Source organism: Typopeltis vanoorti, chromosome 21, assembly GCF_054136105.1.
Source record: "Typopeltis vanoorti isolate ZY-2024b chromosome 21, IOZ_Tvanoo_1.0, whole genome shotgun sequence".
Classification (NCBI taxonomy): Eukaryota; Metazoa; Arthropoda; class Arachnida; order Uropygi; family Thelyphonidae; genus Typopeltis; species Typopeltis vanoorti.
The window spans coordinates 21,954,284-21,977,350 of NC_143569.1; the positions used below are offsets into that span (position 1 = coordinate 21,954,284).

The following is a 23,067-nucleotide window of genomic DNA, read 5'->3' on the forward strand; positions in this document are numbered from 1 at the left end:
TATGCCGGCCAAGGTCGTCAGACGGATGTAGCCAGATGATTGCATAAGTCGTCCGTGATTCACAGACTGGAACCAAATCCAACTGTCACAAACATCATCCCAAAGAGAGATAGATAAGTGAAGGAAGAACTATTATCTTCCTTGCGAAACAGGAGTGATTCTCTGAATCAGCTACGATATGAACTCGCATCGCTACAAGATATACTTCCACTGTGCGCAGAACGCATCACGAAGGTAGCCTGTATACTATGCGTCCGGTAGTCTGCGTGCCCCTGTCCCCACCCTACAGAGAGAAAGTTTGAAATGTGCTAAGCTCTACATCAACCGGATCCAAGACCAATGCGGAGCCGATATTGTTTACAGACGAATTTTGATTTGCTCTACAAAGCGAAACCAGGCGTGCTTTGGTCTGGAGGGAATAGGAGTCAATTTATCATCCTCTAATATCCGTGAAAGGGATATTTATTGTGAAGGTAGTGTAATGATTTCAGGACTCATCTCGTTGGATGAACTCGCCAACCTGTATATGCTTCTTACAGTGAATGCAGAAAATTATATAGACGAGGTCCTGTACCCCTATGTCCGTTCGTATGAGCGTGCGATGAACATTCTACAAGACAATAATGCTCGTCCTCATCGAGCGATGGTCGTGGACCACTATCTACATGAAGAGACTATCGTACGTATGGTGTGGCTAGCGAGATCTCCTGACCTTAATCCTATTGAACATGCCTAAGATGCTCTAAGTAGACATGTTGCTTCTCTCAACCAGCCCCTCCTCAAAACTTCAGGGACTTAGGAAAACTTTGCAAAATGAATGGTTCTTATTGCCAACCGAGCTCCTAGACACCATTTTAAACAGTATGAAACATCGTTTTGAACGATGTGTTGCTGTGAGTGGCGACCACATTCCTTACTGAGGCACTTTGACTCTCTCATTTTGACCTCTTGTTTTTTTTGACTATTGATTTCATGTACTGATTTGGTAGTGAATTAAACTATTTATTCATAAATTTCGTGGGTGTTTTTCGCATTTCATATCAGTTAGAAATTTTTGAGATGGTAGTAACACGTTTTCTCTCTGGATTAGAAAGTACCTTTTTCCTTCTACCTAGCAAGTAATTGTATTCATTTTTATTGCTATTTTATTCTGAAATGTCTTGAAATATCTTTTAAGCTAAGTGCATACAGAGAGAGAGAGAGAGAGAGTAGTTAAATTTACATCACATTGCTCTTTGTAAATGTGCACAGCACAGCACACAACCTGTTCAAGTGACACTTATGCATATCGTGATGAACAAGTCACTTCATTGGACGCGTGATATTCATCATGGTGTTTTAATATTTCATGTTTTTATCGTGAATTTAATCATTGATGATTTTTTATCGAATATCATCAATGTTAAGAAACTTTTGTTTGCTTAGGTTAAGAGGACCGTCAGTGGTATGATTTTTCTGGCCAAGAGAAATGAGAAATATTTATACTTCCTTATTCATTCCATATAATTTACTTAAAATGTAGTTATGACAGTAATTACAAATATTAATAAGTATTATAATTAATTCAAAAATACAGATAAACACAATTCCATAGTTTTATTACCATGCACATAGATGTTTTATAGCGAAAATCGGAAAAATAGTGCTTGTAATGGTTTGATTTAAGATTGCACTGGCCAAGATGTTTTGCCTTCATAGGATTGTTAACATGATATCGCTGACAAGATCTCATAATTTGAAACAGATCAGTGTAATAACGTGTAAACTCTTGACTTTAGTGTAAAGTACTAAAATCAAAAGGATTTTAGTAGGTTTTGATGCCGAATAACATCATCATGATCTTTTCGTCTTTCAATATTTCATTTGATTTTTCAATTGATTTACATTGTATTGTACTGTGTTATATTATATTAGTCAAGTTATTTCTGTTTGTTTCACTTCAAATTTTATTACTTAAAATGTGAAGTGAATGCATAACATATAATAATCACTAAGGTAAAGCCACCCAACGCTTCTACATACCCGACATGATCACCAGATTGCCATTTGATAAGATAAATCTAGGGATCTACAGAGAGCCGAAACGAGCGAGCGAGATGAAAAATTAGACTGAAATTACTAAAAAAAAAAAAAACTCAAACACCAATACAAGGATACGGACACGCCTCCTCCACCCCACCCCTTCCTTCAAAAAGATTAAAGAGGGGGCATGCGATGGTTATCCGTGGCCGCGTGTACTCGTCTCTACACGTTAAACAGGAAAAAAATGCAGTTATGTATATCTTTTTATATACTGTTTATGTATATATTCCCGTACACATAAACGGTTCAAACGTTACCCGCGTTAGCTATGAGTACTGAACATATCCCGAAACCACCGCCGTCTAATATATTCCTCAGATAAGCTTCAAGGAAGACATCAGAAACGCCACTGAACAAAGAAGCAAAATGGTCACTGCAGCAGTAACAAAAACAGTCATGGATATTTATCAAAAACGAACGTTCTCAGTATTTTGTATTGAACAGTACTGTATAGTATTGAACAGTACTGTATATGAGCATTGAACAGTACTGTATATGTGTATCAGCTCAACATAAAAAAAAAAAAAAAAAAAAAAAAAATATATATATATATATATATATATATATACTCTGTCCAAACGCTAAACACGAACACTATTTTTGAAGACTACAACCTCAAATTCAGACGAACCAGCTTGTGACAATCGAGTAGAAAGCGGGTACACATTGAAATTTTCGAATCACGCGCAAAATGGTCACGTGGTATCACCCAACTCAAGATGGGTGATGCCACGTGACCATTTTGTAAACGAATGCTCTAAGCGAATTGTGTTTGAAGGAAGGTGTCTGATATTGCCAGAGAGATTGGAATTTCACATAGCATTGTATTCAGGCTCTGGGCAGCGTTACAAACCAATGGAATATGTTCCAGACGATTGCCAAGAGGTCGCCCTCGCTCTACCATGAAACAAGAAGACAGATTTTTGGTTATAACAGAAAAACGTAATCGACGCAACACGGCAGGTCAGTTTGCAACTTCGGGTCCATTCAAGAACAGGAACGCGATTATCTCAACAAACTGTGGCAAGACGTCTGCGACAGATCGTCCTATACGCACGAAGGGCTGTAGTCTGCGTCCATTTATCCACAGCTGATCGTAATGCACGTTTTCAGTGGTTTTTGGCATCATTAAAAATTGTGCAAGATATCAGTGGGCAAATCTACTCTGCAGGTGAGAGTCTTTTTAGTTTTTCCTCCGATTCCAGATGACAGTTGATCTGGCTTTAGAGTGGTACTGCTTATCATCGCGAGAATGTTATTGAAAGGGATTGATACGGCGGTGCTGTGGTTTCTGTTCACACCATACTTAATGGACGCCGAGCTACAAGTGCTGGGAAAAGGGAATATGACTGAGGAACGATATTGCAACGAAGTTCTTTAACGTGATGTGTGGTCGTTCCGTGGTGCTGTAGGTGAAGAATTCATTTTATGGATAACAATGTCACACCACATCGTACAGAACCGTGGAGATACTTCTGGAGACCGAGGATATTAATCGAATATAGTGGCCAGCACGCTCCCTAGATCTCAATCCCATACAACACGTTTGGGGCACAATAGTTAGACGCATTGCTGCTCTCGAAATTCCCCTCCAGAAAACTATAAACACCTTATCCTTTCTCTGGAGGAGTGGGTCAGTTTGCCTTAAGAACTCCTGAATTACTCGGTGCTAATCATGGTATGATGTTGTGAGAACTGCATCGCAGTTCGGGGTGGACATATTCCATATTGAAATGTCTTTCCGCATAGTTTTTAAGTCCTCAACTACGTCCTTAGGAAATTTGTAACTTTTGCCGAATACATATTGCAGTTTAATTCATACGAAATTTCTGTGTAGATTTTTTCGTTTTGCTGAAATAATTTCCTTTAGACTATGTTGTAGAAATTATGCGGACCTCTTCGCATTTCACAAAACTTTATTTTCATGACTCATAATATATCCGTCGTTCCTCTAGCAGTTACTCATTCTTTCTTACAATTATTGAGATACGAGTCCAAGTGCATACTACATATATCAAGTTATTTTCTAGAGCTTTATTTTTAATATTATTCTGTCATTGTTGCCATTGGTTCACTTATAGGTCACAAATGAGAAAGACTGATATGAATGATTACTTCTGATCACTGATCAAATATTTTATTGCTAATTTAGTCTCAAATCGGATACACAGGCTTACTATTAACACTTTCTTGGATGTTATTGCTAGCTTGGTTTTTTTAGTTGAATTATCTCATTTAATGTCAAACTGGTTATGATTTCTGGTGTCTAGTAACCCATACCCTTCCAGTCTAAGGGGGGAAATGTCGCTTCTTTTTTCGCGACTTTTTGTAATAGGTTGGAATGAAACAAATGAAATAGAATTTATCACTTAGTAGAACTTTCGTCTATTGGACAAAATCGAGAAATTTCGTGTTTTTGGTGATCCCACCAAACGCGTGCAAAAGTACTCCAGGAATAAATGGACTTGGAATTATTTGCAAAATGAGCAGATGTGGCTCTATCATCCCTTACGTTTGTTTTAACAAAATACGCAATTTGAGATGCATTTTATGTACTTTTAGCGACTTCTATGATTTAGATATGCAGAGAATGCTTTGAATATCCTGAATGCTCATATTTTTATTCATATTATATTTTTCTCTGTGCTCACTTTTGCATTCTACTTGTATGTTTAACGGTTATGAATTGCTAAGTGAATTGTCTTAGTCTCAACAAAAATGAGATTTTCGTCCTGAGGTTTCATTTCAAGTTTCAGACATTTCAAGTTTTCATTTATTTTGTTTATTTTGCGGTTCTGCTTTTTTTTGTTCATAGTTTGTGTGCTCTTATGCACACAAACTATGAACAAAACTTCCTGTAAATGTATTGCAAATGCACATCTATTTGTGACGTTTCTGTTTTGACTTTCATGTTTTCAGCATATACAAATTTAACAGACACAGCAGATGATACCGTCGCATATTTGACATTTTAAATGATATGCACTTGTGTAGGGCTGTTCATTTTTGTTTCGATAAGAATGGAACAACTAAGTTTTGTGAAGTAGCTGTTTTCTGCTTTGGCTGACAAATGAGCGATTATTGACACGAAATCATACAATTTACTTATATAATAAATACATACCTCTATAAATAAATCACCATATATAATAGGTTATACATATTTGAAAAACATTAATAAGTTGAAACATAATGCAATAATATTAATTTAATAGCTTTAATTAAACATTTCATTAAATTAGCGGATATCATCAAATATTTTATTTATTCAAAACTTTAATGTATGAGTATTTTAAATTTTATTATATTAGAATATAATATAGTTTGTAAAATAAAAATAAAACAGGGTTTGAACACAAAGGGGAAATGTGAATCCATCTACTACACCACCAGCAATACCATCATATAAATGCATGCAGAAGTCTAATACAATAACACAACACCAGATTGCCACATCAGACAGGAAGCAATTTTTTTTAAAAAAGGGAACACCAACCATCACCATAATTTTACAGTGTCATGCTAACATTGGGCAGCTCACAGGCCATGCTACCAGAACACACATAATACAGTTAAGTAAACGAGCATTTTATGTAAACAGACACAATAGTGAATTTTGTACTAACATAACGTTAGATATGGAAACAGATTTTATGGCACATCATCATCAAGTTTTTAACTAAATATCTAGATGTATAAATTATCATGTGTTGGTTTCTTTTACTATGATGATATAAGACTTGGTTCACTAAAAAGCATTTGTAAAATACTTAATTCCAGATGAAGCCAGCAAAATCTAAACTCATATACTTAGTTACTCTTAATGTGTGCAAACTACCAGAAAGTTTAGTTTGAATATATCAAAAAAAAGGACTTGGTATATAGTGCAATGCATACTTTATCAATTCATTTTATTGTGTATATATATGAAATGAATCTAGTAATAATAGCTTTATGGAATTGCCCAAGGCGCATTCAATCAATTATTGCTGTTCAGTTTGAGTTTTGCATTTTGATAGTTACAACTTTTTGTTGTAGCTGTGGAACTTAACAACAAAACATATGCAGGAAAAACTAATTTCCATAACTTTTGGTGCCATTATTTCTATCTTACTTCATTATTTATATTCAAAAGTAAAGCAGCTTGTAGTATGTAGTGATTCTGGGCATATATCATAGGCGAGATTTTATTTTCATTAATATATAGCATTTATATCTTATTCAAATGGACTCATATTACATTCTACATCCGTAACACCATGAAAGGCTGTTAGCCTATATTATATCATTGGTACCATTTGTAGGATACTCCTGTAATCCTGCTCTTCAGGCCAATATGAAACTCTTTTTCAGCCATCTCGGGTCAGACATGAAACTTTTTCAGTTACTATCAATAAGCAATATAGTAGCTTCACCCTTTAGGTGATCATGAAATGTATCACCTAAAGGCATTCACAAAACATCCATGCCCACAGTGGAATTCGACTGCACATTTATTTGAGAGCGGATACGCTAGCTACCATCCAGCCAGGTCCGTGCCAGGTGGCCGAGCTAACTATTATTGCTTGTGTCATAAGGATGTCTTACCTTTCTTTAAATTATCTTTAAATTAATACTAATATACTAGCGTTGGCAACTAGCTTTAAAACTTAACACAGTGCTAAAATTCGACAAAATTAACAATAAATCTCATTTGGTATACTGATGTTTCACAAGAAAGCATGTCCACGGATTTATATCTTCGTTGAGGGGGGATGCAATCTTTGGAACAAGCTAACTACGGTATATAAATACTCATTCATGTGTAACATATTTGTATACACATACTTCCCAGTTTCCTTCTTATTTAAATTTTATATGCACAATTGAAATTAAATACTTAAGTACTTTTATTTCCTTAATAAGGCAAAGAAATGCTCAAAATAGTGCCTAATGACAGGGTCTGTCAAATAAAACCGCATCTGGTATTACTACAGGTTCAGTAGAATGCTATAAGAAAATGTTCGCGCTTTAATTAATACCTATCAAAAGTTATAAGTTAAACGAATATAAAAAATAAATTCTTATATTTATTTTAACGGTAGTAATAGTCATTCGAACAGAGGCTGTCATCAAACAATCATTGATCTTCTGTGACCCTTAATGTACACCAGATTCCTTTTGCATATATCATTGATTAAAACATAATTCTGTGGTTTTCAACTGTCCCTTTTCATTAACAAAGTTCTCGAAATCCTCAATAAGTGCTGTTGGTGATTAATGAATTTTTATGACACAGTCACTTAGTATGTCCACATTTGAAGGTTTAAAATCATTTCAGATATAAACGCCGTTTCAGTACCGTTTACAGTACTTTATTTATGCATTATTTTTTATTGATTTATTTAATTTTGAGATAACGACATCAGTAGAAATTCTGTATTCATGACAGATCCATTAGCGATGGTATTATCCGAATTGTTGAACAAAGTGAATGTGAAAACAAAGTGAAAGTTTTTATGTTGTCAGAAATTTTGTCGAATATGCGTACCTTTTTCAGTTTTCCCACTATATCACGGCTGTTATCATCGTTGCTCGAATGACTATTGGCTATGTTTAACCTTCCGTCATATACGTATAAATGACAACACAGGCTACTTGTCGTCGGTAAAAGCAATCATCACACTTGATTTCTTTCAGACTATAACTACTACGAGGACCTAATAAGAATACCCGAGTTCCTTGTTATTTCTCACCGAAACACTCTCAAAACGATATTCTTGATTTTTCTACTCGAAATTATTATTTCAGATTAGAGATTATTTAGTTTTCCTCATTGCATCATATTAAGAGTAGTGCTACCACAAAGTCAATATGAAGCTTAACTAGAATTAAGAATTTCAATTTTGGAAATGAAAATAAAATTAATAATAGCCTTATATGATTTTATAATGAATTCCTTATTGTTAATTATATGATGCAGAAATAATGAAATTAACATTTTTGAAACAAGACACTTATTAAGGATTTGGTTCAGTACACTTCATTTAAACTTCATAAAGTCTTCATAGCGTACAGAACTGAGGAAATTCTGTAGTGCCATAAATCCTGTTTCTTTAAAACTAAAGCAAGAAATTCATTTCTTTACTTCACACAAATGTAATCCAATAGAAACATGACACCAAGTATTCGGTAGAAGTCTAATAGCCTTCGAATAGAAGAACAGCATAGGGAATGAAAATGTTAGGATCAAACATTTAGGGAAAATCCGGGAAGGACAGTGTGACATATCACAGACACTTCAGAAGGAATGAGGGGGTAAATAAGTAAGAAGAACATACTAAGGACGTGAACAATGGGTGTACTGGGGGAAAAAAGATATCAGTGACAAGGTAGGAAAACAGGTGAAAAACTATTAAGTATGCAAGTAAAGAACATGGAAATGTGTTCAGATTGGTGAAGTACACTTGTAAATGAAAGTGATACACCATTTGAGCATGCGTGAACATCAAGCAACGCTTACGACCAAACAAAAGCCATGCACATATTAGATGGACTAATTTTGCTGAAACACTGTGAATTTGATCCCTATTTTTAACGCCATTTTTCTGCGATTTTATCTCTTTCTGATTTATAAACACTTTTATTGTTGCTCTTTGTAACTATTAAAAGTAAAAATGAGTGTAGTCATTCATAATTTAAGTTGAAGAGTTTAGTGCTAAACCAATTTAAAAACACTCAAATATAATACTTTCCAGATTTTATTATTATTATTACAGTCCAAAGGCTCATCGAGGGAGGACACCTACTCTCCATCTCTTTGTCTCCACCAACTATAACTAACCGCAACTATACCAACGCCATCTACCGCCCGCCACCACCACTAGTATTTGCACAGACAATCACGAACATCCATGCCCACGCCGGCAATCAAACCCGCAGCCTTTGGCTGGAGAGCGGATACGCTAACCGCTCGGCCATCCAGGTCTGCAGTTAGCGTATTATCATTTGAATCTCGCTGAATATTCTTCTCTACGACAGAATTTCTTGCTATTAAAGAATTTATTCGAACCGTTAATATTATATTAACGGTCGGTTCGAAATTTTTATATTCAACACTAAAATTCCCAGTGTAGTTTTTTTTTTTTTAATTTAATGATTATATATATATATATATTAATGTGGACTAATCGCGCAGGAGAGGAGAGAAGAGAAAAGAACACTTCTTCCTGGCGGCTTTTTTTTTATTATTCTTATTTTCACAGTGTTTGAAATGGATGCTTAGGTGATGACTTTTCCGGTCCCGCTTATAGCATATATATTACATAAATTTAAATAATTTACCGTCAGTTGAAGAGCTCTTACAAAGGTTTCAGGTTAAAATTCGGGTCTTTGCAGTCAATGGGTAAATGCGCTATGAGAGAGAGAGACTTGCAAAGACTAATTTTTGGTGTATGTAATACATTACTTAAAAGCCTCCGTAGCTCAGTTGGTTTATACGAGCCCTTTGGTTGGAAAGACCAAGGTTTAAATTCCGTTTATGACGCGAGGAACCTTTATCAGGTGTTTTCAATCAAATGGTGAGTTAACCGGTTTCATATGGAGATGGTTTTTTTTTTCTCTTGGAATCTCGGGTTTTTCGTTCCTCAAAACAGGCAAACCGGTCGAAGAAAACATGATAGAAACAAACAAATATAGGAGACCTCGGGAATAAGAATTAACACCCTTTTCCACCGGATTTGGTTTCGAATACTTGCATGGCACAGGGCGGTTCTACGCTTAAGAGTAAATCAGAAAGGAAGGAAGGAAGAAATAATTACTTGGGAGAATACAGCCTTTGAAGAGTTGTGCTTTCTCCTACAGATACCGTCTTTGAATTAGAAACGTTTATTTTACGTATTGGCATGCGACTGCCAATACCTATCCTCTTCAATTCCCTGCGCATAGATCGGTGAGATATGGGTCGAGAACAGCCTTCATTAAATGATTCGGTCAACTACTGCATATATGTAGTTCTGTTTATCCATACAAGCCTTCTCGACGGCGATATCGTCGAGAAGTGTAGTCCTACGACAGACTGTCGTAGGACCCCAGTTATGAATCTTAGACAAGCGATGTGAGTTATTTTTCCACCGATTCAACACTCGGGATATCTCACCTTTTGAGAAGCCAGTGAGCTCTGCTGTTCCAGAAGACGGGAACCCACAATAAGCCCATATCGAACTCTGAAGGATCCTTTATTTTTCCCATTGCAATTAATACTATTGACTATTACTGACCAGAAGCATTCTTAACTAGTTGCCTAGAACACGTGGTGATGCACTTGACCAAGTATTTCACATACACGCTGCGTAAGTGACGTTACATGTATCTGCATAAAAGTTTCTAATTTAGTGGCCGGTATGTATAAGACGATATGCATTTCGGATAACCTGGACGCTATTTTCAAGACCGGAGCTGTTAAGCAAGACTTGGTTGGAATACAACTTTGCTAATGTTCGCTTCAGTGTCTCCCACAGAGCTCTTCGTATTCATGTACTTCATACCACTGCTACTTATCTTATGAACAAAGGAATCATAATTACATTCATATAAAAGAAAAATGTCTGTGTTCATATTTCTAACTAAAAATAGTTGAGACGGTCTTATATTTAAGAGAACTACCGATTTAGTTTAGTGCCTCAGTAGCATAGCCTCACTGAAAGCGGATGCGAGATTCCTCATTGAGTGGAAAGATCTGGATTCGAATCTACATAGTGCATAAGGCGACTTTATAAGTGTTTTTCAATTAAAGGTGAATCGTTTAAATTTATGCAACATACGCGATAAATGGGGTTATAAAACTTCAACTAAGCATGTTATTCGAACACATTTAAAATATCAAAAAAATTGTCAGAAAGAGTCCTATTTCTCTTCTTCCCTCTGTATGCACCTCTACTAATCATGAATAAATCGATTTCATCATTTGAAATATATTCATTTATATTCATTCTCATTTTTATAAGATCTTTTGAGAATTTCAGCATAAGTAGGCCAAAATGGAGGCAGAATGTTTTTCCTCTTAAAGATATCTACAGTTGGCATACAATTTTCAACCATATTTGGAAGGCAGTCTCTTTTGTTCTGAGAATTTCAATACAATTTGTTCAAAATAAAGAAAAGGTATAGGAAAGGATTTTTTTCTCCTCCCCTCAGAAATTTATGGATTGCGTCGTTCAACATTCTCGAATAGTCTGACTGAAGTTGAAGCGCACATAAGAAGACTGAAAAAGTTGCTATTTATTTGTACAGAAGAGATTCTCTTCTACACTCACCTATATAGGTTACATCGCTGAGTTGATTTCTACCAAGTATGGATTAGAATCTATATAGTCGGTATTAAATCGCTTAAGTTACCCTAGTAATTTCATCACAAAATATTAAGAGGAGTTGTGTAAGATGGGGGTCCTCCACTGACGATGCCCCGGCTGAAGTAAGAATGTTTTTGTTCGGCTGATTTCGACAAAATTTGGAATGTAACGTTTTGTATGTGTACATTGCTTTGAAATATCTAGGGTTTTGGCACAATCGGATTAAAATAAGAAAAGCGGGTGGGTTTTCAGGAAAATGTTTCTTTCATACGCCTACATCTACAGGATAATACCGATTTCTTTAAAATTTGTAATATAGCTCATTTCTTATATTTCTCGTTTTTACACGTGATCTTTTTAGAAGATATTTTCTAAATTTAATTTTTTTTTGCTATAAGAAAGTAATACCTACCAGTGCGTGATGAACAGAACTATGCGAATCGAATCGAATAATTGCGATAACGATACGATCCTTATGAGGTGAAGCCTGAAGAAATCAGTGGCGTTGCTGATGATAATAACATTATTGAATACGAGAGATGTAATGCTGTAATAATAAATCAATTCTTTATTATTATTTTCTACCGCTTTACGGCTAATTGTTTGCAATAGAAACTCCTTTCTAAATAAATTATGAATTTTATCATTACGGTATTTATACTTTTAGTAGAGTTTCACCACCTATATTAAAACATCACTGAAGTGCACTTCGCCGTGTCATTTGCATTTTCCTAATTATATTACATTTGAATATTATAAGCACGTAATACCTACCAGTGCGTAATGAACAGAATTCAGGTTTGTTAAATGAGTTCAAATGTGTTAGAATCTGATTTTAACAAGTTTTTTCCCTACAAATCTCTCTGCTCATTCATAATGCTAATATTTTATAGGTCGATTTGTCTCTCGTGTATGGTATTATAGAAAAGCAGGAGTAGTGATCCCACCAATATATATCTCATCAATGTTTCATTATTACTTATCAGTATTTGATGTGCAAATTACATGGTCCCATGAATTTAATTTAAATGAAGCAATTGACGCATTCTAGTCAGGAATGAATTACTGCTGCCGCACATTATTACAATAATGATCTATTTTATTAGGTATTTCACAAAACGCATGACCGCTTAAATATTCGATTTGTTCTTCCTTACTCTGGGTGAATGATTTTATTTCAATTTTTAATATTAGGTGTACTGTTAAAATTTGTGAGTTCATCTCGGTTTGATTTTAAATCAGACTATTTTATGTAAACATGCAGAACAATTAATCGTAGTAAAATTTAATGCTGCAGGACATTAAAATGTACTCGGTCTACAGCAGCCAAGAAATAACAAACTACGAACTGAATGCACTATTTTATTTCAAAAACGTTCTTGCTGTTGATTAATTCTTCCTTCTCAATTGTTCTCTACAGTACCGAAAATTTAAACTTTCAGTTAGGTAATTAAAACTGGGAACAGTTTGAGACATAATAAATGTTTTTCAGTGTATAATCAGTTTTCAGATTGATAAAATCAACAGAATATATGGCGTTAATTATGTTTTCCCTCAAAACGGAATATGTGCTTCTCCATCACCCTTCCATAGACTGTTACTTACAGGGAAATGTCACCATGATTATTGTCCATATTATCACTCGTAGACATCTGTCTAGTATGGTTCATTAAAAGTCCACTAGGTGGTAGGTGGTACACTTCTTGGCTACGCTGAATACCACTAGACCTAGGTTTCCTACCCTTGCCTTCTGGAATGGAAAAGAAAAATACCATTTCACTTCAGATTATGAGTTTCAGCAAATGATCGAGTAGGTCTCTCAAACGAAATGGTGGCTGCTGAAAATAAGCACTTAGGAATCAGATTGGAATTAATAGATTTGAAAATTAAATGAATATGGATTGCACGGCTGTGTTAGAGTGCATGAACCGTGAGGCTTGGTCAATTTTTGTATGCATTTTTTAATTTCTCTTGGTTTAGGATGCTTGAAACTCCCGTACGTACTGTATAGTGATGGTCATCCGAACCATCTAGATATAATGAAATATGGATTATGTACACACACACACACACACACACACACACACACACACACACACACACACACACACACACACACACACACACACACACACACACACACACACACGCACACACACATAATTGTTTCCTAATATAAAGTAAATGATTTATTGAATGCACAATGCAAGAAAATGTGTGCATAACGACGTGTACTGTATTTAGGCAAAGTGTAATTAAATGCAGAAATTTGAGCAGAATGCAGACATGCTTAGATTAAGTGTTATTTTCATTTTAAAAATTCAGAAAATTAAGACTAAAGAATTTATTCTTTATTTTATGTAAAACGGAGGGTTAAGGATAGGATAAGCTAGGAACTGAGCGTCAGACTGTATTTTTTTTTGCCATCAAGCCTTCCATCAAGCAATATGATGGTGCAACATAGTGAATGAAAATCATCTTCAACCTAAAGATGCTCACCTAAACCTGTACCATAGTGGATTTCAAAATGACTCTTTTGTGCAGAAGCAGAGATTTTACTAGCCTCCGCGTACAATCTTCCCGGACTTAAAATCCGGCTTCTCCGTAAGTCACTTGCAAACGTCACAATACAACATTTGTCCTTTGTGAAGAGACCTGTGTTTTTGTATTGTATAGAAAGCGAGGAACATTTATAAAGAATTTTCAGCTGAAGATGACTGAACTGAAGGCCAGGTTCATATGATTTAGCAGAGTGTTTCCTGCTGGAAACTTGGATTTTTCATCACGCTTCATATCTTACTGTTCCATGAGACACGTCATTCAAGTCATCAGTTAAGGAGCTTCGAGTTGGTTAGTTACTCTTCAAGAGCGCAATTTTTAAATTTTGCATATCCGTTTCTCTAAACCTTTTGAGGATGAAAGTAATGAACCCTATTTCCTAAGCTGCTGAATTATTTTGTTATTAGCTGCAAAACTTTCTCTAATACTGTAGGCACGCTGCTTCTTCCAAAGTAGAAACATTTTTACTCCGAAACATTTCATGATATCGATCATTCATATAGCACAGAGGAATAAAACACGGAGGAACAAAGAGGAATATAATTTTTGTCACAAGCTTGTTTTGATATTATTTTTATCAAACCATCTTTTAAAACATTTACGCAGGTCTGCTATATTCTTCCTGTTCGTTTTTCAGTTTGAGGGGAATTTCACAAGTGTTACTCTGGGTAATATTTTTTTTTGGTATTTGATATGTTTTTATTACTGAGTTAAAATGTCTTTTCCTCTTCTCAGGACCATTCGTAGATTGTTTCAAAGAAAGGGCCTTTATGTTTGAGAAACTCAAGGTAGAATACTTTCAGAGATTATATTTTATGTTATGATATTTTATGAGATGAGATTTTACAAGAGATGATATTTTATGTTAATTTGACTAATCAGAGTGCCAGCTTTATATGGAGGCGAAGGAAGTTTTCTTCGCGGAACTCTTTTTTTTTTCGAAAAAATGGACAAAAACGGAATCGAGAATGTGCGCTACTACCGAGCAGCTTATGTTGTCAGTTGTCTCTCCCTCTTCAGAAATGACTGCTTACTATGTACTGAATCAGAAATGGGGTATGCACACTGGAGATACAGAATTACTACATTATACTGTAGTTATGAGTAAACGAAATTACATATGATTTTCTCATTCAAAGCGAGTCGTCTCTGGCAAGGACTTGTTTATTCTAGTAAAACATTTATGTTTAAAATACGATGAGATTCATTCGTTGTTAAAGACTGTAAAGCAGCCCGTTTACAATTAAGGTCCATTAATAATGCTAGCTAAATAACTAGTGTAGCTCATTCAGTTAGCTTTATTTTTATTATCATGGCTAAAGATAATTTTCAGTTTTCCTTAGAACAAGGAAAAATATTTAAAAAGAAATTATTTTTAGCCAGAGATTTATCTTAGACAAGCATTTTTCTTTATTTAGAATATGTAGTCGATTTGAAACAGAACTGGAGTTGTAAGGTAATGCGGAGATATATTAGCGTGATCTCTCACCATTGGAAAAGAATGTTTTACTATTTTATTAATGTTCGACAGATTTCTGTATATATGAATATCGCAGTCTGTGTTTATCTTCTGTATGGTGGTGGTTAAGTGCATAGGAATATTCTACTTACGGAAAGGTTTACAGATTGGCAGGCAATCTTCCGTAGTTAATAATATTTCATAGTGAATCTTGAATATTAGAGATTAGAAATTTTAGGTAGTTTAATTAGATACAGTCGTTAATCCTTAATCAATGGTGTGTGTGTGTGTGTGTGTGTGTGTGTGTGTGTGTGTGTGTGTGTGTGTGTGTGTGTGTGTGTGTGTGTGTGTGTGTGTGTTCCTACAGGAAACCATAATTACAGAAAGTTTTTACTGGGAATCAAATCATAACAGCACGTGATGCCACCGAATAACCAAAGGAAATGTTCTACATCCATGACCAAAAAATAAACAATTAAGAAAGAACAAAGCAACTAAACTCTAAGCAAACCGATAAAATAAACATAATAACACTATACCTTAACATATTAATCTTAACACTACATATCGCTTAGATATCAACATCCCCTCACCCCACACAGGTAGGGGTTGGGAAGGATGGGGAGGATAATCACCAACTTACATTAAGCTGTCACCACTCATGCTGCCCTCTCCATCCGAGGAAACGCTACTGGATGTCTTCAGCAGGTGTCGCACCTCATCAGGAAGGATTTCTTCGCTGCGTTGAACACTGAAAGTGGACGCTCGGTTGCGACGGAAACCTAAACGCTTTTTATGTCCTTAATGGTAAAACGATAGGGAAAGGAAAGGAAAAGGGGAAGGAAAGAAACGATCACACCACTGCACACCAGCGTTGGTCCCACTGGGAATTATGACCATTTGCATATACATACATACATACAACCATCATGCGCATGCTAAAAACACATATAATGCACACTCATGCAGCTATTAATCGTGCATCACATGAAAATCCACTTTTAATTACAAATAGCTCGTTCATTTTAATCATAATCAAGAGATTCTCATGTAGATCAAATTCACCAAGTCACGTTAATTAGATATTAATTTTAAAATGACTGCTGATTATAGAAATTACAGTATTCAGAATTTCAGTTCATTTGCACCTCTTTATTAATATCGCCTGGTGTTGTTCTTAGAAGTAATATCTATATAAAATCATAAACAAATTTTAATTGTTTAATTAATTTCACTATTAATTCTAAATTCACCTATTTGCTCCATTCATCTCCTGATTCAGAACTTCAGATTTCCTAATTTGATCAAAAATTTTCAATATTGATAATCGAAGTAATATATTTCGCAACTTAAAGATAAAATAACTTTGTTTCAGTTATTCGTTGTAAATTAATAACAAGTTTCACATTACTAGACTTATTATTATTCACTTATACACTTTTGTCAGTTAACTCATAAGTTACGAATTATTATTTTTTTAATTCTAATTATTATTAACGTGACTTTGTGATTTCATATTATATATAAAGAACAATTTACATAATGTACGCAAAATAATATAGACATTGAAATTATGCCTTTTTCAGTGTTAAATGCTTTTGCTCTTGAAAAACGAATTCGAATTAAAATTTCATACATCCAAGCTTTATATTATAAGAGTTTGATAAAACTGAAGTTTTATTAAGATAATTAACACATGAATGTAATAGATTAAAAATAAATAATTAAGTTATTAAAGTTCAGTAAAGTTGTGCCTTTTAAGTATTTTATAAAAATTATAATATTTAACTTAGAAAAGCAAAGCACAGGAATTCAAGACTTCATATGCAATACTGATTATTAGAAATTCGAAATATATCTGAAAACAAATTAAATTACTTTTCTACACTGATGTTCTCGATAGTGAACATTTATGTAATCAGCGATGGAAACTGAAATACACGCAGGCATGCCTATACAGCTTCTGAAGTACATATTTTCGCATAATCATTGTTAATTATGGTGGATATGGAATTTTAACTTATTACATCTAAAATATTTGGCTAATATTTTTAAGCTTCCATCTTTAAAAAAAAAATCTTAAAATTCTGTTTATTGGTTGAACTGTCGAATACTCTATTTTTTTCTCCTCCCTTTCCAAAAAGTCTGTACTTAGTTCCGGAAAACCATTTCTATCACATGAATAACGATTATTTAGGAATTACAAAAACTATTATAAGTCAGCACGCTAATATCTGATACATAAAACACACCCACATCCACACACACACACACACACACACACACACACACACACACACACACACACACACACACACACACACACACACACACACACACATGCACGCGCGCACTCACGCACGCACATACACAACCGAAATTTTAACGCAATTAAGCAGTTGTATTATTCAGTGTATTGACACTTCAACTTGAGCTTCACTTTTACAAGACTTCACGCACAAAGGCGATAGAGGACAAAGGAAAGGGAATACATGCATGCTTAAACCACACTTTTATTTTTGTAATACATTGATTTATTCATAATGTAGAATTTATACTCAGGATAACATCAGTAAATATTAAGATTACTTTCGTAATATTTTCATCCTGAAATTCTCGTTAGATAGATAATATATTACATCAATAAAAACGAATTCTCGAAGACGATTATTCATTATATATATAATCACAAAAAGGTTATATATAATGCATAACCGACAGTTCTTTACTGAATTAATATACATTTCACTCTATTACATCTTTCAGAAACATTACTTAATTTAATAAGTATTAAGCAATGTATCAGTGTAAGGAGTTTTTATATTCTCATAATTTCATTTAACAATATTTCAATTGGAAGGGTAATTAATAAGGAATAATTATTCATTTTGAAAATGGTTGCAGTGAGTATGTTCGGAAGTTCAAAAGTTTTATACATTTTAAAATATAACTGAAGTGCATTTCAGATTTTTGTAATCTTTTTAGCGGATAAATCTTTTTTTTACGTTTTAAAACTTTTATATGCATAAAATATATTAAATGAAATTAAAAAATATAAAATAGAATAAATAATAAAATAGTATTCAGGAAGCTAGAATTTCTGGAACTACCCTCTGATAGCAAATTATTTTAAAATAATAGAATAAAAATTAGGGAAAAATACCGTTAAGTCGTGATTCCTTTATTTTACTGTTCCACACATGTTAATGCGGATCACATATTCTATGGTTAAACTTATGGTGAGTTTAAACTAACATCCCATTACAGTTTCGGACTTTACGCTCGTCACATCTTAAGGAAAAGGGATGATAAACAGTTATAATTTCTTTTTTTTCCCTCTTATTTTAATTCTTCTGGTATTTTAAACTAGTTTGAGAATTTTAATCAGGGGGGGTTTCCGAAATTCAGGCCTGTTGACTACATTTCTGAGTATAAAATTGGATCAACGCTAACTAAAAGGTTCAGAAAATTCTGTTAAAATATAAAATAGAATAAATGAAGAAATGTAAAATTTCTTACATAAAATATTTTATTATATCTTAATTTTCAATAGGTATTACTTATTAACATAGTTTATTAGTGCAGTTCCATAGAACCCTACGCCTTTGCTGACGCGGTCAAATTTACCTTCGTAATTAACGTCCTATAACAAATATTGAACATAAGTGGAAATCACTGAATTACAACAATTACTTATTTTCAAAATTAATCTGGATTAAGTTTTATTAAAAAAAGTCAAGGAAAAAAATGTTCCCGTCCTAATATTAAGCAAAATAAATAAGTAAAACATAAAACTGACATAACTGACATTTTTTTAACATAACGTAAAAAAAAAAAAAAAAAAAAAAAAAAACAGACAATAACGATTGTGCATCGAGTAAAAAAATAAAATAAAATAGACCGATCTTCTTATTAAAAAGATGAGCAGGAAAAATATACAGATTACATTACATTACATTTCTGAGTATAAAATTGGATCAACTCGAACCAAAAGGTTCAGAAAATTCTGTTAGAAGATAAAATAGAATAAATGAAGAAAGATTTGTAGTTCTACTGTTGTCTGACAGGTTACGTTTATTGTATTTCTTTTGTGAATAATTTTAACCGTTCTCTTAGTTTAAATAACATTTGCGAGTGAAGTAGAGATATGCTGATCATTCAAATATATGCTCCTACAGAACAGAATGAGGAAGCAGAAATAGATATCATGTATGATGAAATAGAATGGTGTATAAAGGGAGTCGGAGGCAAGAAAGATCGAGTTATTTGTGCTATGGGTGACTAGAACGCAAAAGTTGGATCAGAGAGAACATCTACACACGTGGGCGCATTTGCACTAGGAATTCGGAATGAGAGAGGACAAAAGCTGATTGATTTCTGTAACAAGCACAATCTCACCATAACTAACAGTTATTTTGAGCAAAAACCAAGAGTAAGATACACATGGGAAAGTCCGAATGGAAGATACAAAAATCAATTAGACTATATTGTAGTGAGTAACGTTACTTTAATGGAATACGGAACTCAAAAGGTGCAAGTGCTGACTGTGGATCTGATCATAGACTGGTCTTAATGAAGATGAATATTTGCTTGAAATCAATAAAATTTAAAAGAAGTCAACACCTAAAATGGGATCTGTAAATGGTACACAATCCGATAATAAAATCAAAATTTAATGAAAATATTTCAGAACTGCTGTCTGCACATTTGCTAAAATCACATCAATAAAAGAAGAAAGAAAAAAACCATGGATAACTCAAGAGGTAATCAACCTTATTAATGAAAGAAGAACATGGAAAAGAGGAGCAAATGAAGAAGAAAAGTTAACACAAAACTTTGGATAAAAGAATCAAACAGTTATGTAAAAGATTGAAAGAAAACTGGATAAATAGGCAGTGCACTGAGATAGAAGAATTACAAAATAGAAACAAAACCAGAGAAGCATTCCTGAAAGTGAAAGAACTTAATGGAAAAACAAAACGTACACAGTCTAATAACATCAAGAACAAAGATGAAAACATACTCATTGATAAGGAAAAGATAAATGGAAGTTGGGGATAATGGTAACATGTTAGATGATTCATGACACCTTAAGTTAAACGTAACAACAGATACCACTCTACCCACAAGAAAGGAGGTAGAACATGTAATTAAGAATCTTCCTAATAATAAATCTCCTGGCTGTGGTAATATTCCAACTGAGCTGATGAAAGCTTTGACTGGCAATAATAACAACTATTTAGTGGAATCCATTCAGGACATCTATAAAATAATACCATTACCTGAAGTTTTACAACATCTATCTGCATACCAATTCCAAAGAAAAAGAAACATAATGCACAAAATTGTGAGGATTACAGAACTGTGAGCCTAATATCCCATGCATCTAAAATTATTTTAACCATCGTTAACAAACAAATTTAAAAAGCCATAAGCGGTGAATTGAGTAAACAACAGAAAGGCTTCAGAAGAGGAATGGGAACCATTAATGCTAACCTGGAACTAAAAATACTAATAGAAAGATCACTTGAAAGAAATAGAAACATTTACATATGCTTCATAGACTTTCAGAAGGCTTTTGACCGGGTAAAACATAATAAAATGTTCAATATATTAGATAAATTCGACATAGAAGATCATGTACTTAAGATTGTAAAAATGATTTGCACCAAACAGAAAATGCAGCTGTTTAACTGTGAGACTTCTGAAGTGAAAATAAAAAGAGGAGTTAGACAAGGTTGTATCCTTTCACCAAATCCATTTAATATCTATACTGAGACAGTGATGAAAAAGATTGAAAAACAAAAAAACAGGAATTAGTATCAATGGTATAAAATACAACAATCTTAGAAATGCTGATGAGACCATTCTAATAGCAGAAAACAGAAACAAATTAATCAAATTACTGCAGCTACTAACTGAAGTAGGTAAAGAATTTGGATTAGATATTAATGCAAATATATATATATATATATATATATATATATATATATATATATGAAAATCTCAAAAGAAAGCAGATCCGAGCCAGAAATATTCATAAACAGTATGAAAATTGAACATACAACAGAATACAAATATTTAGGCACCTACTTTACTGCAGATGGAAAGCAAGATAAAGAAATAAAAATAAGAACAGCCATAGCTAAAGATGCATTCTGGAAAATTAAAGGTCTGCTCAGAAGTTCTGTGAGTATCGAAACAAAGAAAAGAATGATACGAACATTAGTGTGGCCAATTTTCACATATGGAAGTGAGACCTGGATATTCAAGAAGAGAGTAAGGCAACGGATAATGGCCTTTGAAATATGGTGCTATAGGAGAGCTCTGAAAATCCCATGGACAGAACATGTGACAAATACAGATGTCCTACAGAGAATGAGAACACAGAGATCTTTATTACAGGAAATGATCCAGAGAAAGATGAGATTGGCAGGACATGTACTGAGAGGTTCAGCAGGACAGAGGATACTAACAGTTTTAGAAGAAAAAATTATGGGAAAAGGATCAAGAGGCAAAAAACGAAGGACTTGATATATAGTCATGTCCTTCGTTTGCCATGTATAGCCATGTTATGATGGACAGGATCACATGGCTATACAGAAACAAAAAGGAAAGCCACCAACAGAGAGAACTGGAAGGACATGGTGCTGCACCCTCTCACTGAGGAAGCTACATGAAGAAGAAGAAGAGTGAAGTAGCCTTAGAACGCAGAACAAAATGGTAATACAACCATTTTGTTCTACGTTCTTAGTTTTGAAACTTTTTATGCGAATATCACCCATGAAAAATTGTAAAATTATCGTACCTTATATCCTGGCTGGGGTAGCGGTTAAAAAATTCGGTATCCAGAGAGTTCATCGAAAAGGCAATTCATCGAACGAAAATTCATCGAAAAAACAATTCACCGAAAATTTTAAATTTTCGAAAATGTTATGAGAAAAGTGATCCATTTAGAACAAAAACATTTAGAACCGTGCAGAGTGAGTTAGCAATTCCATTTAGAACACTATAGTTTCTTATAGTCTTTCTTGTCCGATAACTGTTTCATGTCTGTTCATGGGACTAATTTGCCTGTTTCCGGGGGGAAAAGCCCAGCCATCTCCGTATTATGCCTGCTAACTTACCTTTAGCTGAACAGGACTGATAAAAATTATGCGCGTCGTAAATGGGATTCCCAAGTCTTGCTAACTAAACGGCTTCGTTTATACCGATTGAACTAGGCAGGCTCTATTATTATTGTTGTTGCTAGTAGTAATATGCGACTTCAATACAGCAATTATGGAATGAATTTTACTCAGATTCGCTATTTGAAACTTTTACAAGAAAATGTCGAACCAGTTTTCAGTTCAGCTATATTCGGGGCGACAAAGAAATAACGTGTCCAAATTATGTACTGTATTACAAAAACTCTCTGACTTAAGGAATTAGTAGGTTGCCATTACAAGAAGTTGCCATTACCCTGTCTGCATGGTTCAGTTTTTGTTCTAAATGAATCACTTTTATCATAACATTATCGAAAATTTAAAAATTTTTTTGAATTGTTGTTTCGCTGAATTGCATTTTCGACGAATTTTCTTTCGATGAATTGCCTTTTCGATGAATTTTCATGTAACCAATAATTCGAAAACCGTGCTT

At 34.0% G+C, this 23,067-nt stretch overlaps 1 protein-coding gene across 2 annotated transcripts in view; it reads right to left on the reverse strand.

The window, feature by feature from the left end:
• LOC150094669 (regulating synaptic membrane exocytosis protein 2-like) overlaps nt 1–23,067 on the reverse strand; it is a 358,944-nt gene that overhangs the window by 24,695 nt on the left and 311,182 nt on the right. The window contains exon 18 of one of the 2 annotated variants that reach the window (XM_090410907.1): nt 13,017–13,161. The exons of the other annotated variant lie outside the window; for it this stretch is intronic. Within the exon in view, the coding sequence (XP_090267033.1) occupies nt 13,017–13,161 (145 nt within the window). The remainder of the gene's footprint in view (nt 1–13,016; nt 13,162–23,067) is intronic. 2 annotated transcript variants of the gene reach the window in all.